Source organism: Mirounga leonina, unplaced genomic scaffold (genome assembly GCF_011800145.1).
Source record: "Mirounga leonina isolate KUSES-001 unplaced genomic scaffold, KU_Mleo_1.0 Mir_166, whole genome shotgun sequence".
In the NCBI taxonomy this organism is placed as follows: Eukaryota; Metazoa; Chordata; class Mammalia; order Carnivora; family Phocidae; genus Mirounga; species Mirounga leonina.
Genome location: NW_023270418.1, coordinates 33,266,339 through 33,282,819, shown reverse-complemented (window position 1 = coordinate 33,282,819; position 16,481 = coordinate 33,266,339). Strand labels below are relative to the sequence as shown.

General features: G+C 51.1%; 1 protein-coding gene across 3 annotated transcripts in view; it reads left to right on the top strand.

The window, feature by feature from the left end:
- CHKA (choline kinase alpha) overlaps positions 1–16,481 on the top strand; it is a 60,723-nt gene that overhangs the window by 32,581 nt on the left and 11,661 nt on the right. For 2 of the 3 annotated variants that reach the window (XM_035013442.1, XM_035013441.1), the window contains exons 3-7: positions 3,703–3,756; positions 11,068–11,181; positions 13,912–14,045; positions 14,313–14,417; positions 14,935–14,993. In XM_035013442.1, coding sequence (XP_034869333.1) covers positions 3,703–3,756; positions 11,068–11,181; positions 13,912–14,045; positions 14,313–14,417; positions 14,935–14,993 — 466 coding nt within the window. The remainder of the gene's footprint in view (positions 1–3,702; positions 3,757–11,067; positions 11,182–13,911; positions 14,046–14,312; positions 14,418–14,934; positions 14,994–16,481) is intronic. The other variant, XM_035013443.1, reaches the window with a different exon arrangement.

The window sequence follows — 16,481 nt, the reverse complement described above, 5'->3', positions numbered from 1 at the left end:
GAACTGGCCAGATGATAAGAGTTTATTCTGCCCAATAGCTTAGACAAATTAGAAGAAAGAAATCTGTTATATTTTGGAATATTGGGTAACTTTATTTTTTTTTCAAGATTTTATTTATTTGACAGAGAGAGACACAGCGAGAGAGGGAACACAAGCAGGGGGAGTGGGAGAGGGAGAAGCAGGCTTCCCGCGGAGCAGGGAGCCCGATGTGGGGCTCGATCCCAGGACCCTGAGATCATGACCTGAGCCGAAGGCAGTTGCTTAACTACTGAGCCACCCAGGTGCCCCGAATATTGGGTAACTTTAAATAGAACATTTTTGAATCCTAAAATTATATAAGACAAAATTCAGTCAAGTGATATTTTCTCATTTTAGCCCCTAAAGTTGTCTTATTATTCAATGATTTTCATTTTTTTTTCAGAGCATGAAATAAAACATTTTAAAAACTAATAACCTAGAATATGAAGGGTACTTTTTTCCCATAGTCTTTATTTTTTATTTTTATTTTTTAAGATTTTATTTATTTATTTGAGAGAGGGTAAGTGAGAGAACACAAGCAGGGGAAGTGGCAGAAACAGAGGGAGAAGCAAGCTTCCCCCTGAGCAGGGAGCCTGATGCAGGGCTCGATCCCAGAACCCCAGGATCATGACCTGAGCTTGAAATCAGACGCTCAACTGACTGAGCCACCAAGGCGCCCTGCCCTGTCTGTGTTTATTTTTAAAAAAGACTTTATTATGGGGAATTTACATACAAAAGTGGAGCAGAAGAGTGTAATGAGCCCCAGGTACCCCAATATCCATCTTTCCCTCTGACCAGTCCTTCAACCTCGCCCTTGTTCATTCTCTGGAGTTATTCTGAAGCATATTCCAGACATCACATAAGCGTTTCCATCTGTATCTATATAAGATGATTAAAAAAAAAAAATGACCATGATAATGTTTACAACTTCAAAATGTTTTAGTAATTATGTGATACTAACCAGTATTCAAATTCCTAATGTAAAAAATTTTAGTTTTATTTTATATATGACCGCTTGTCTTTATTAACATGAAAAGTTGCAAAAAATTTGGAGTCCTGTTAAATGTTTATACAATATATTTTAATATCTGCTTCAGATAAACTTGTGCCTCTGACGTAAAATCTCACAGATTCCAAGATACATTTTACTCCCCATCTTTCTGCACAAAAAATTCTCTGACCTCTCTTTGGCAATGTGAGTCTGTCTCTCGTTGGCTTATCAGGATGAGGCCTCTTCTCTCACTTTTCGTGAGTGTCTAATTGGTTTGAGATTTCCTGGTCTTACTCTTCTTGTTTACAGGATTGAGGGAACCTGAACATTCTGTACTGAGGAAACAGAACAGAGGGTTGAATATGGCAGAAGTCCATCTTGCCTTCATGATGGTGCTTTTATGGTATAAGTAATGCATTCATTTGGGGGTGGAATGGAGTGGGCAGGGGTGGGGAAATTCTTAACAGAATTTATTTCCACTGGTGTGAGTATTACAAAGGAACGGCCTTGGGAACTAAGGCAATTTGTAACTTTGGATGAAGTGACTTGCTTTCCGAGAGCACCATTGGACAAAGGAAAGGGACTTCTGTTGGCTGAATAACCCATTTACTGTATCTCCCTAAGAAGATACAGTTCGAATAATAACAGCATAGGAATAACCATAGTCATTTAGAATTTTGTACAGGTCAAATCCCGTTACAACAAACTTCAGTAGGATATCTAGATGTCATATGTCATATTATAGAACATTTTGTTCTTAACTTTCCTAAGGGAGAACAAGCACAGGATTTAACGTTTTGGGGGCATTTTGGCCCCATTCAGCATCCAAATGAATACCATAGCCAGTTTGCCCACGACTGAGACCATGGATGCGAGTTTGCCCGAAGCTGGCTGGCTCCGTGGTGGAGGCTGTGCCTTGAGCTTCACAGCGTGGCCGGTCCTTTAGTCGTGCTGACAAAAAGCGTAGTGGGCAGCAGGATTGCTTGGTGCTTTGGGCCAAGACTAACCATAAATGAAAGATGGAGGCCCGATTCGTGAGGAGCTGGTAGGCCACTGGGGAGAGAGGGGACAAGGAAAGTCTGAGTCTGAGGTCGCAGCACAGCCGTGGGGGTGGTTCGGAGTTAAGGAAGGAGCGAAGCTTTTGTGGTACCCAGTTGCTCCTCCCGAGAGGTTAGCACATCACACACCCAAGCCATCAGCAAAAGTCTACAAGTATTTCTGGGGTGTTTTCATTTTTGTAGCTTTCATTGTAACGGGATTTAACCTGTAACATCTTTCCATCAGAGAAACGCAGATTACCCAAGTGAAAGTATATATCCCCCCATTTGTGCTTTCTGTACCTTGTACCAAATGAACTTCACGGGATATTAAAGATGTTATTGAATATGTATAAGTGCAAGTCTTTTGCAGATAGCTTCATGAACGTGGATGTTTGTTTGCCTCTCTGCTGAGGAAGCTAGCGCAGGCACTGTTGTACGGAGCGCGCATGAGAGCATCTGTGGAGTGTGTCCGTGCAGGAGGGATGGGCGCGCTGCCCTAACGCACTGGGGTCTTTGAATGGCGCTAGCGTAGCTGGTGTTGCTTAACGTGGCATTTTTTCCCCTGTCCACACTTTCCACTCTTGGTACAGGTATTTTTGATAAAGCAGTGGAATGGAAAGGTGTGTTTTTCATGGGATGTTCAAGAATCTTTTACCTTCACATTTTTAAAAAATTCCCTTTATGGGCTTCCTTCTGTGTCTGGCTTAAGCCAGCCTAGTTTAATTATAACGACATTTCTAGAGGCAATATTTAAGTGTAAAATTTTTACATGATGCTTAAAAGTTTCTGACTTGCTCTTCTCCATCCCCTTATTAAAGATAGTATGAAGATTTTTAAAGCACTTGGGGTGGGGGATTGCTTTTAAAAGATACGATCTGTGACATGAAGAAAGAATGTAGCCAGAGAGTTGCTTATGGTAGTTAAGGATCTAGTTGTTATTGCTAGATCCCTGGTTTCCAACAGTTTGCAGTTTCATTGACGAAAGTGCTATAAAAATATCCTTAATATATTAACATATGAAGTAAGTGTAAGGACTTCATTAAATTCGCATAACCCTCTTTCTGGTGGAGGAAGAATTCAGATTGAGCCAGTGACAGGCTGAGCGAGCAGGGCTAGTCTGTGAAAGTGGCAAGTTGGCAGGCTCGTCGCTCGGGTTCTGTGCCAGGGCTCCTGCCTGCACAGGGCTTTCTTGTCTGTCCCCGTTCTGTGCTGACCATGGCGACTTGCCACGGGTGTGTGTACACTCCCGGTTCTTGCAGGAAGGAAGCTTCCTCAGGATAGTGTTGACTTGAAGGAGCCACCCAGCTAAATTGGGGAGACCACTTGACCCTTTGTCTTGGGAAGGCCTGATTGGAAGAGCGCCCCCTATTGACTTTCCTCTAACAATGCCATTGTGAAAAGGTACCTGGCTGTTTGGGGTCAACAGCACATTCCTTTTCTCGTAAAGAAATGAAGCGATTCCTCGGGTGTTGGTCCTAGTGCCGGACGCTGGTGGCGCATTTTACTCTGCCGCTGGTGACTTCCGTGGGTTGAGGAGCACTCGTTAAAGATCTGTGATGTTTCGTAAACCTTGACTGTTGTGATGGTTGCAAAGTTAGTGTGTGTTTGGTGTTCCCCATCTTACCAGAAGTGTTTGCTTTTTCTCATTCGTAGAGGTCCTGTAATAAAGAGGGATCCGAACAAGCTCAGAAAGAAAATGAATTTCAAGTAAGTAATTAAGTCCGTTCTGCATCTGTCTGAGGTTGTAAGCGGTGTTCGTAGTGCCAGTTTGCTCGCTGCCCCCAGAGGGGCCGAGCCGATTCTCAGAGGATGGGCTCTTGCCACGTGGGGAGCCTCCTCCGTAAGAACGAGCGTGCCCGGCTATTTTTAGTTCCTGCTGAATGTAGGCAGCAGACGTGTGGTGTCCTTATGGCAATCTGAACAGCATTTGGGGTGCCGAGAGAAGGCGGTTTAGGGAGCGCTTGTGCGTGACAGGACGTGGAGGCAACCTGGCTCGGGTGCTGTGCCTCTGACCCCCTCCTTCTGTCCGCATGACACCGAAGCCGGCATGGCCCGGGTGAGCAGGAGTGCCTTTTCCCACCCGCCGGCCCCTGGTCAGAAGGGCCCCTCTCTGAAATGCTTATGTTCAGAAGAGCTTGAGGTCAAGAGCACTGATGTGTCCACCTGGTCCCTCTTTGAGGCTCAGAAGTGGGGAATCTAGCGCAGTGATGTCCACATGCCAGGGCTAAACCACCTTCGAGCACACTGGCCCAGTGTATGCACCCCCCCACACACATAGGTACACTGGGTTTTACTCGCTGTAGACTATTGAAATTGTTGGGAAATGGGAATTAAAAAGAGGTGAGATCATAAAGGAATAAAAGTACTAATGTTTCCCCCTCACGTGTCGGTGGATTGTTCACGGTGCACCCTCTGTGGAGGGTGGATCTAGAACGTGTGCTCTGGGTGGCACTGACAGACGCCACCAGGTGGGAAGCGATGGACATGTTTTCCGCCATCCTGAGTCCTCGGTGTATAGGCCTGTGTGTGTCCTGGTGGTCGACAAGGCTGGGCCACGGGGGCCTCCGCGATGCCAGACCCACAGCGCGTTCTCAGTTCTGGTTAACTTGGCTTCCCCCTGCCCTTTCTGAAACATTCTCTTCCCCTCCTCGGCTCCTTTCTGGGCCTGACCTCCTGTTGTCTGAAGTGCTCCACAACTTGCCCGAGGCCCTCTTCCCGTGCTGCCCCTCTGCGCCGTCCGCCCCCCACCTTCCCTGGGCCGTGTCGCCAGGTCCAAGGCTGAACACATGGTCTCCACCCCACCCCCTCGGAGGAACCTGTGTCTCCTTTCTCTGCAGATGGAAAGCCAGGAGGCCCTCCGACACCCTCCTCTCCGTCACCCTGTATCCGAACCATGAGCCCATTGTTTCCCTGTGGGCTCTACCCTGGGTCTGTATGCTCGTCCCTTCAGTACCACCCACCTCCCTAGTCCAGGCTGCCCCCGTCTCCTCTGGGGGCTCTACTTCCACTCCTGCTCCAACTGCTCCTCTGATCAGGTCAGCCTGTGGCCTGACATCCGTCAGCGCTCCCTGTGCCCCAGGCCAGCTTCCCCTGGTCTGACCCTGCTGGGCTTTCCATTCTCTCTGGTGTCCTTCCCCATTCTTGCTCTCCAGCCACGTTGTCCAAAGCTGTGTGGTTTTCTTCGCAGTTGCTGTTCCTTCCAGTTGGAATGCTCCCAACTTTCCCACCTGCACTTCTGCTTGTAATTAGGACCTCACTCAAGGGTTGCTTCCCCACGGAGTCCCCCTGCCCTCTCGACTAGGTGTGTGTCTCTGTTTCATGCCCTCACCCCAAGCACCATCTGTCTCTCCTCTGTGCTTCCTCTGGCTATAAGTTTTCAGCATGATGCGATTCGTGTCTGCCTCCTGTTCTTGAGAGGGTCCATGCTCAGGGCAGGACCTCGCCGCCTCTTGCTGTCTCGCTGTGGCTATCAAGCCCGCTATCCGGTGGGGCGCTGATAGAATTATCGAATGTTGGCTGCAGCCGGAACTCGTGCACAACTCTGGAACAGTCTGCCCCTTGCCTGCTGGTGCACATACTCCTTGTCCCTTCCTCTCCTCAGTCCACGATGTTCTTTGAGCCCCTTTGGATGGCTGGCCTTTGTCTGCAGTCTTTGTCCCCTCTCTTCTGAATGTGTCCTGTGCTAACTGGCCTCTCTACAGCCTCACTGTCCCAGAGACCCCTCCCCTGCAGCTCCCTGAGGGAGGATGTTTTCCCATCACATCCTGGTACTTGGCGGGCGGGGGGTGGGGGGAACGGATGTCTTCTTGGTTTTCCTCATTCCTGCTTCCAAACCATTTCTCCTCTGTTGAAAACCCTCCTGAGAGCTACCCTGGTTCAGTGAAGATCTGGCTTGGTCTTGAACCCGGTCACCTTGCCCTCTCTGGGCCCGCACCCGAGCAACTGGGCATCATTAGAGGGAAACCCCATGGTCGGGAGGACTACCAGCCTGTCTGGGAGGCTTGCCTTCCTGACCGGGCCCCTCCCTGCCCGGCTGCTGTGATCCCGGCCCTCATCTTCCCACTTCCAGCCCTGGAGCCTTTCCACAGGCTGGTCCTTCCCTATGCTCCTGACTCCAGGTCTCCTCTCTCCTCTCCCCCTGTCCACGGGCGTGTTGCTGCTGTCCCTCACAGGGGACAGAGCTTGCCGGCCTTGCCCGCATCTGCTCCCTCTCTGTAGCAGGATTTCTTTTTTTCTTGGAAAAAAGTGTTGAATGTTTGGGACAGCACAGAATAACATAATAAACACCCTTACCCCACTGCACAGAATTAGTTACTGATTTTGTTATATTGCTTGATTTCAGTCTTTCTTGTATACATTTATTTATTTTTAACTTTTTATTTCAGAAGAACTGTAGACATACAGGAAGTCGGCAGAGCTAGTACAGAGAGCTCCCCTGCACCCCCTCCCCAGTCCCTCTGTCACTAACACCTTGCACAGCCCTGATCAACGCCAGCACAATAATAGCAGCTAAGCTGCAGGCCTTATTTGACTTTCCCAGGTTTTTCCACTGACATTCTCTTGTCCTGTTCCAGGGTGTAGCCGAGGCCCCACGCGGTGTAGGCTGCTTGTCCTCCCTCGTCTGTTCCATCTGCCTCCATGTTACTTCCAGTCCCGAGGCTTGTTAAGCACATGGATCAGTTATTTCATAGAATGTTCCCTTAGTGTAGGTTCGTCTCACCTTTTCTCGTGACTGGAATGAGGTTATATATTTTTGGCAAGAATATCACAGAAATGTTATTCTGTCTTCTCCAAAGTTCATAATCTCGATATTCTTATTACAGGATTTTAATTTTTATAAAGAAATACAACTGTGTAGGTAAAGTGAATTGTCAGTCTGCACACCTCTGCCTCCCCAGCAGTCCCCCTTCCTCTTCCATTCGCTGATCCTCCCCTGCCCTCCTGTCCCCTGCCCCATCTGGTCTCACACCAAGGACTTCCGCGTTGCCGGACCCAGCGGCCACCTTACCCTTCTCCCCTGTTTCCCCTGAGCAGCCGGCACAGCTCTCGCCTTCACCCTCGAGGCCGCCCTCCTGCCCCCATCTGAATCAGGGCTTCACGTGGTGGGTTGTAAAACTTCGAAGGGCATGTGAAATGTCAGCATTTTTGCTGCTTTTTAAAATGAAATAGGCTAGAAAATACTAGAAAGTCTTGCACAGTGGTGAGCATGTAAGTTTGTTTTAGGGGTTGGGTGTGCTGGATAGCTTGCTGTGTAACATGGGCTCCTTCCCATGGGGACAGTCACTGGGAGTGCTCAGGCTCTGTGCGGGTTCCTCTTTGGTGGCCATGCGTCAGCCTTAGATGCTGCGGGTGTGCCGAGAACGTCATGGCTGGCCCAGACCTCCCGGCTTCTCCGAGCTCACTTTGTCCTCCTCTTCCCTGATTGCCCGCTCCGCTGGGGGGGTGGTCTCCCAGGTCCCTGAATGTGCTTTTGCTTCTCACCCCTCAGGTGTCTGTGTCACCGTTTCCCTAGAAGCAGCCACCCCAGTCCGCCCCGCCCTGTCCCCGCGGTTATCGCAGCCTACGCTGGCCTTGTGCATTCGTGTCTGCTTCTCGCTCGGGAAGGGGTCCCTGGGTCGTGCCTTGTTCTTGTTTCCCCGGGGCTTAACACAGTGCCAGGCACATAGGGGACCTCCAGTAAATATTTTTGGGCTAAAGATAGATGAATGTTTCTGAATCCAAAGCAAATGGTTTCAAGTGGAGGTAGGACCTTCTGTCCCCAGGAAGTGCGACCAGCTGTGGTTGGGTGGCCGGTGGCTGCGCCCAGGCGAGCTGGGGCAGAGGACTGGGTCGTGCGGGTCCCACCCTGTTCTTTACTATGCTGGCTTCCTTAAATAGCAAGCAGGAAGGTGTTTGGAGACCTGGTAGTTACAAAAAGGCTTCCAGTAGTTGATGCACTCATTCTAAGATTACCTACTATCCCTCTTAACCTCTCCATTTTTCTTGCTTCTTAACCTGCCCATCTTTCTTAAGTGTTTTCCTTCTTTTCTTCCTCCAAATTCTTTCCTCCACACGCAGCTCCCCTTTCTCCCTACTGGGAATAAATGCTGAACTGCGGTATTCCATGTGAACAAAGAGATTTCTTGTTTACGGTGTTCAGAGAAATGCCAGAGAGAATTGCAAAGCTCTCAAGTCTCCGTCCACCTTCTCTCCACCATCCCGGTGACGGGTTGACTTGGCTCTGGAGGACTCCGGGCAGCGTGTTCAGCCCAGCAACGTCACGGCTTTGTACTGAGTGCATGCGATGCCCAGCGTGCTAAGCCTCCTGAAGGAACGCGGTGGGGCTTCACCTCTGTATAAAGTTTGCAACTTCAAACTCGAAGGCCCTTTAGGACCGGGCACAGATATGTGTTTTATATGGAGCCCACCCTGATGCCCTTGGGCTTTGTCACTTTACATGGAGGGAAACCGAAAAACAAATTCTAATTGTGATGAAACCTGGATACCTCGACGGAAGAAATCCTGACTGAACTCTGAAATTGTGGGTGGGTAGGGGGGCGTACAGCTGGCTAACGGCTGCGCAACCCGCCTGCTGTCACCCCTGGAGCCCTGGGGTCCCGCTGTGCCCAGCCTGCCTTCACCATGGCATTTCGCTTCGTGCAGGTTCCAGGTGGAGAGTTTGAGAGATGCCTTGCAGACCTGTGCACGCTCTTCTGCAGGCGTCTCTGGTGCTGGACGTGGGGCCAGCAGTGACTGTACCTCCTCCAAGGGGTTCTCCTCTCAAACCCTGCTCTCAGCTCTGTGGACCTGACAGATCAGTGCTACGTTTGTACTGTCTGTGTCTTAGTCTGCTCAGGCTGCTGTAACGGACTCCCCGGGGCTGCCCAGACATTTATTTCTGGAGGCTGGAGGTCTGAGGTCTGGGTGCTGGGTTCCTGGCCTGCAGGTGCTGCCTTCTCCCTGTGTCCTCATGTGGTGGAGCGACGGAGGGAGGGATAGCAGGCTCTCTGGGACCCTTCATATAAGGACGCTGATCACATGGACACCCTGCACTCATGACCTCATCTATACGTAACCACCTCCTAAAGGCCCATCTCCAGACACCATCCCACTGGGGGTTAAGGCTTCAATGCGTGAATTTGGGGAGGACATAGTTTAGCTCATAGCAGTCCTAGATACAAAACTGCAAATGAGGGGTGCCTGGGGGGCTCAGTCGTTAAGCATCTGCCTTCGGCTCAGGTTACGATCTCAGGGTCCTGGGATCGAGCCCCGCATCAGGCTCCCTGCTCTGCGGGAAGCCTGCTTCTCCCTCTCCCTCTCCCCCTACTTGTGTTCCCTCTCTTACTGTGTCTCTCTGTCAAATAAATAAATAAAATCTAAAAAAAACCCCAAAACTGCAAATGAGTAAATAAAATTAGGCCTCACAAGGTGGTCAGACCACAGTTGTAGGTGACACAAGACAGTGGCTAAACTATAATTGTGGGAGGTCACCGGCTGACAAATCTGTTTGCTCCCCCAAATGTGAGAGTGACCAAATTACTTTTTCCTTTAATGTGGTTCCATGTCCTTTGGAAAAGTAACTTCTCTGTTTTCTTCTCTGTAACTTTAGCATCCTGTCATTGCCTGAGTAGGTCCTATTGTGTGTGTGGTTTTTTTGGTTTTGTTTTTTAGATTTTATTTATTTGAGAGAAAGGAGGGGGGAGCACAAGCAGGGGGAGCGGGAGAAGCAGACTCCCCGCTGAGCAGGGAGCCCCATTCAGGGCTTGATCCCAGGACCCTGAGATCACGACCTGAGCTAAAGGCAGACGCCTAACGACTGAGCCATCCAGGCACCCTGCGTGTGTTTTTATAACCTGAGTTTAAAGAGCTATTTCACTTTGGGCAGTGTTTCTGCAGGATCATAGTCCCCAGGGTGCATTTCTTAAGGGGTGAATAAGGATCACCTGAAAGCATTTTCTAGCTACACTTGCCGGCCCCTCCTCAGACACAGTGGCCTAGAGGCTAATTTGCTGTTTAATGGCAAAGTACTAAGGAGTGAATTTGAACTGAGACCAAAAGATAGTGTTTGTTTTTTTTTAAGATTTTTATTTCAGAGAGAGAGAGAACACAGGCAGGGGGAGAGGCAGAGGGAGAGGGAGAAGCAGACTCCCCACTAAGCAGGGAGCCCGATGCGGGGCTCGATCCCAGGACCCTGAGATCATGACCTGACGCTTAACCGACTGAGTCACCCAGGCGCCACTAAAGATAGTTTTTGAAGGCAGGATGATTCTAGATCCCACATGGGTTATTAGGACTGAAGATAGCATATGAGCATCATTGGGTTTTGGCAAGAGACAAACATTAAAATGGCAGCAGGGAGAAGATTGGGAAGAGCAGAGCATAGATCCTGTGAATGCTCCATGCCAGCCAGGGTGCTCTTTGGGCCCAAAAAACAGGCCCAGGTCTGTCAGTCGCCCTTAAGGATCGGTTTGGGGGCAGAAGGCCCCTGTGGCCGGTGCACTCCTGCTCTGTGCTGACCAGAATGGACAGCATATTGGTGGCCTTTGGGAAGATGTCATGGGTGGAACTCAGAGAAGTTGTAAAATAAATGCAAGCAAGAAAATACCAGTAGACACTGTTCTATTTTTGGAATCAGTGACTCGGTTAAGCTTGACTTTTCAATCTCATCAGTATAGTGTGATGGTTGCAAGCGCGGGTCCTGCAGATTACAAGATGTTGACCTGTTTCTTCGTATTTAAAGTGGGGCGCCTGGGTGGCTCAGATGGTTGAGCGTCTGCCTTCGGCTCAGGTCATGATCCCAGGGTCCTGGGATCGAGTCCCACATCGGGCTCCCTGCTCAGCGGGAAGCCTGCTTCTCCCTCTGCCTCTCTCTCTCTGTCTCTCATGAATAAATAAATAAAATCTTAAAAAAAAAAAAAAAATGAAGTGGGGGAGGTGCTGGTAGCGCCCGATGGTAGGGATGCCGGGGGTGGAAGTGCTTGTGGGGCCTGCACGTAGTCAGCCCTCAGTAAACATCCGATGTGTTGCTGTCTGTTTTAGGGGGCCGAGGCCATGGTTCTGGAGAGCGTTATGTTTGCCATTCTTGCAGAGAGGGCGCTTGGGCCAAAGCTCTACGGCATCTTTCCCCAAGGCCGCCTGGAGCAGTTCATCCCGGTAAGATGTGTTCTCGACTGGTCAGTTGACAGACGCCACAGACAGAAGACAGGTTCTTTGTCTCGGTGCTGCGGGAGCCTGAGGGGTCGTGGGCGGACACACTAAATGGGACTTAACATTATGAAACTGTATCAGAAATAAAGAAAAAACAGATTTCTCTTGAATTTACATTAGAACCTCTGTCTTTCCTGCAAAGATGTTCATCCAAATGAAAGCTATATATGAAACCCAACATTCCATTGTCCCCTGAAGCTGCTTGCCCTGAACCTTTCCCCTTTCCCCTTGTTCCTCTCAATTTGGGGGCCACCTTTAGAACTCAGTGCAGAGCCCCGTGGTCCTGGCCACACCGAGCCATACCTGGGTCTTTGCCCTGTGGGGCCGCCACTGTTCTTTGCCTTGTCTCCCAGCTCACTCCCTCCATTGGAGTCTCCCCAGCTCCCAGGTGCCGTCAGCTGTCAGCTGATGTTGCAAGGCCCAGCTCAAATCCTGTTTCCAAGAGTCAGGACTGTTTGCCTTTTCTTGCTGTCCGGAGGCATTTCTGATGCTGCTGTAACGTCTCCACCTGTGTGAGCTCCTCGAGGACCAGGGTCTCCTGCCCTGCCTCACGTGGCCACCTCTGCGTGCGGGCTTGCCCTGTATAGTTGTGCAGTGGTTAAGCACAGGGACCCTGGCTGAAGGGATGCTCTGCTTGCCAGGACTCAACCTGTTTCCAGCGGAGGCTGGAGGAAGGGGTCCTAATTGTCTAATCTCCACCGCCCAGGGATAGGAGCCTTCTTGGGACCTGTGTCCCAGGAGGGGTGCCCTCTGCTGGTTGGTGCAGTGGTCTCATGTGTGCGGCTGCCAGCCTGGGGCTGTGCCGAAACCAGCAGACCTTCCGTCTTGGCCCCGGCACCTGGCTGGCCACTTGGCAGGGTTTTCATTTGCAACTGTCCCATAACATCCGACTGGTATGAGAATCAAATGAGATAATAAAGTATCTGAAAGCATGGAAAGTCTGAAACACTTCCTGTGGTTAGAAGTGGCGACGTCTTAAGAACATAATATTGAGTGATAAAACCAGATTGTGGAAGACTGCAAAGAGTATACCATTTTAATAAAGCCCACTGAAAGCAAACTAAAAACTGTTTAAAATATACATGTGTGGTAAAACTTCTCTTTTTAGGGAAGGTAAGTGAGCACAACCCAGAATAATGGGACTGTCCTGCCCTGGACCAGAATCCGTGGGTTTTAGCATCTGTGGGATTGATACTGTTTTACTTCTGAAATTCTGTCTTCTTTTGTATATGTTTTATATAGTGAAGACTTTTTAAAGTTCTGTTAAAGAGTAGGTTGAACCACATGAAACTACCAGTTATCAACTGTTTTTGACCCCAGAAATGGTGATTTCATTTGGCTCAGCCTGCTAGTGCGTGTTATTTCCAGGTTCACTCCTGGAATGGATGCATGGAGTGGGATGCATTCCACCTCGTCTGGTTCCTACAGCCGTTTTTCAGAGGGCACAGGAGAGTAGTGACTCTAAGGACCTGGTCAGTCTCCTATTGCTCTTTCCCTGTGCTGGGAAAGGAGCTTAGAACTCTGAAATATGTTCATCTTTGAGCATGGTTAGCCTGACTTTCCACAATGTCAAACAAAGTAATGGCATTTTTTTAACAGAGCCATGTGAAAGCTGAGTGAGCTCCCACTAGGAGCTGAGTCCCATGTCCTTAACCTTGGCCCGATCACTTGACAACTTGGAGGATTCCCGGGTGGAGGAGGACGCAGTTGAGCCTGCTGCTTCCAGAAAGCTCTGAGCTCTCGTCATCAGGCTCCCGCCATTTGTCGAGACCTCCTGGCTGGGTGCCGGCCCAGGGCCCTTGCCTGCCTTGTCTGCTCTAGGTCAGAGCAGCCCTGCAGGGACTTCATGTCATGTTTCTCATTTTATAGAAATCAGGAAGTCAGACACAGAGGTCTGAGTAGCGTGCCTTTGGCCATGTGACTTTGAAATGAGGGTTAAAGCCAGAATTTGAGCTGGTTTTCTCTAACTTGGAGGAATACCATGGCTGTGGCACTCAGGATTTTCAGAGGCATGCCTCTTTGGGCTTCTATAGGGGAGCAGTGCATGTGGAAAAGACAGACTGGTCTTAGTTGATTGTGATTTCCTCGGGAGGAGGAGCTGGGCAAGCGCGTGGTGGGGGCTTGGCCCCTCTGTTTCTTCGTTCAGCTGTGCGCTCTGAGAGCCTGCTCCGTGCCGGGTGGGCTGCTGCATGCGCCACCATGGACGAGGGGGTGCATGGCTCATCCTGAACTCCTGGCCGTGCTTCTCAGGAGGACCTGTGCTGAGCACCATCTCTTGGCTGCGATGGGTCAGGCCAGGGTTTCCGAGCCGCTGAAGGAGTTGGACACGGGCTCATGCAACAACCCTGAGACCCGGAGCTTTTAGCGGGGAGGAGGGCATCCTCTAGTGAGGGTACAGAGAAGAGAGGGGGAGTCTGCCTAGATGCTTGTGTGTGAGAAGGACCTTCTCATGGTTCAAAGGGTTCAAAATAAAATTGGCCTGTGGAGGTGGCCCCCTGCTTGCTGAGAAATGCCCCGGTGGTCGCTGGGTCACTGTCCGCGGGGCGCGTTCCGCAGGGAGTTTCGTGCGCCAGCTGAGACAGACTGGCTGCTAGGTCTTAGCCTGGTGTGATCGCACCCCTAACCCTCCAGGTTCCCCGGAGAAATGCTATTTTCTGACCCCCTTGTTCATTTCAGAGCCGGCGCTTAGACACTGAAGAATTAAGTTTGCCAGATATTTCTGCAGAAATAGCTGAGAAAATGGCCACATTTCATGGTATGAAAATGCCATTCAATAAGGAACCAAAATGGCTTTTTGGAACAATGGAAAAGTAAGTGGTCAAACCGCTTGGCTCTAACTCCGTTTTCTATTAGCGGCTACCAGAGGCGCAGAGTGAGTACTCATTTGCCGTGGTGGCCGGAGGTCTTCCTCTGCTCCGCCGAGCGGGTGGGCGGGCAGGGGACAAGCTTTCTCCAGGGCCTGGAGCCCCGGGCTGTGTCCCGGGCCGGGGGCTTCCCACTGCCCTCTCGTGATTATACTTGACAGGAGCCCCGCCGGTGAGCCGAGCAGTGAGTTTTGTTCCCCCTTTTTCTGCCAGATACCTGAACCAAGTGCTGAGGATTAAGTTTGCCGGGGAGCCGCGGGTCAAGCAGCTTCACCGTCTCCTCCGCTACAACCTGCCCCTGGAGCTGGAGTACCTGAGGTGAGGAGCCGTCGCGAGCGCAGTCGGGGTTTTCTGAAACAAAACCCGAAGCAGAAGCCACGGGGGCAGGTGGGGGAATTGTTCAGCCCAAGCTCTGGCCTGCGAGTAGGGGCGCCGCACGGTCTCCGGGGCGCACTCACCCCGAGCGCGAGAAGGCACAGCTCTCGTCACTCACGGTGTGAGCGGCGCCGAGGACGTGGGGACCAGGACGGCCTTCGGGGCGCTTGTGTCTCATTAGGAGAGACGGAGACAAGCAGACGCGTCCCCTAACGCCAGGTGGTGATGGCAGGTGTGACGGAAACCAGGGCGGGAGCAGACTGAGGAGGAGGGTCGTGCTCTGGGCCGGGAGGGCCCGCCCGGGAAAGAGGGGCTGCAAGCGGGGCTGGCCTGGAACTCCGGGTTGCGCTCCCGGGGCTCGCGGGGCCAGCGCTGCAGGGAGGCTGCGTGGCGGTGCCGAGCACCAGTCTTGTCCCGGGCGCACCGAGACATCTGACCTGCGGTGTGATTCCTTTTGCAGGTCGCTGCTTGAATCCACCCCCTCTCCGGTTGTGTTTTGTCATAATGACTGTCAGGAAGGTAAGAATCGCTGCCTGTTATGTGAGGCTGGGTGTGCGTGTCTCCTTAGCGGCCTCCAGTGTGTGTGACGAATGCCAGGTGTCCGCGCCGAGGGGAGTACATGCATGAAATAATGGGACGGCCACACAGTGGAGTATTGTATGACTATGAAAAGGAATGAGGTCGTTTTTATGCAGACCATCAGAAAAATCTCCAGGATATATTAAGAGAAAAAAAGCAAGTTTTAGAAAAACACATGGGGTGTTCTCCCATTTTTGTAAAAAATATATTCATAGAAGAAAAAATGAGAACATTCACTAAACTGGGAGCTCGGATAAAGGACTGAAACCTTCTAAGTCACATGTTTGTTCAGTGTTTAACTCTGGTGAACACGCAACTTTGATAATCTGAGAATGCAGTAAGAGGTGACCGCCCTGCTCTGTCCTGGGGGCCTTGCCCTGGCCACACCTTGCAGCTAATCGAGGCCATCTGCTCTCCTTGGGTTTCTCTGCCTTTCATAAAGTACGATGCCGGGTACCCCTCCGTGTGACTTCAGACGGAGGCCGCATCTAGCTGGGCAGCTCCCGCTGGTGCCGCGGTGGGGCCGGGCTTTGGTGAGGCTTTGCCTTGCTGTCCCTGTCCTTTCCATCACAGCTGGCTCACATCCACCCTCGGGCCCTTTGCCAGGCTCAGCCGTTTGTTTTTAATTTTGACAACAGTCCCTGTTGAAGACCAGTCATCAATCAGACATGAGTTTGATAGTTTATTAATTAGCTGATCACGGTCGGGCAAGTCGAGCAGGGTGTAGACTGTTAGCGGGCCATAGTCAGCTGCAAGCTGTCATCAGCAGGGTCTGTGGGAGGTCTGCTGGCCAGTGAAAGGCTGGAGGAGGTGGGGCTTGTACATTTACTTTGTTCTGCTGCTCTGAGCATCTCCTTTTAATGTCCCCTGGAAGTGGATTTTGTGTGCTGAAAAGCCTAGAAAGAGCACCTCCTGCAGGAACCCGGGAGAGGGCGTGGCCAAAGAACTAGCAAAGCCTGGCTCACCAGTGCTCACCCGCCAGCCTGGTAGTGACCAATGCTGGACATTGTGTCACCTGTGGGAGGTCTTGGAACGGATGCCTGAAGAGCCAGTCTGCCGCCACTTCACTTCGGGCCCAGAATTCAGCCGTACAGGAAATATGGTGGAGGGAACGCTGCCTGTGGTCTCCTTGGAGAACCAGGCGAGGCAAAGCATCGGGGCCAAGTAGGGTCCACAGAGCCCGGTGCGGCTGAGCACACCTGCGGCGTCCTCATCAGGGAGGACAGCAGGACACAGCTTCCTAGCTGCTGGGGAGGTTGGGTCGGCTAGAACTCCAGCGTGCCAGTCAAGCATTTTCCTTTGTGCCCACGTGTGAAAAGTCTGGGGAGTGCTGCCCCAGCATGCTGAGGGAGAGCCATTCTTGTTCCTGGGTGAGCGTGGGGCCGTGTTACTCTCGGGCTGTCAGTGTGACCCAGGGCCTTCTGCCGA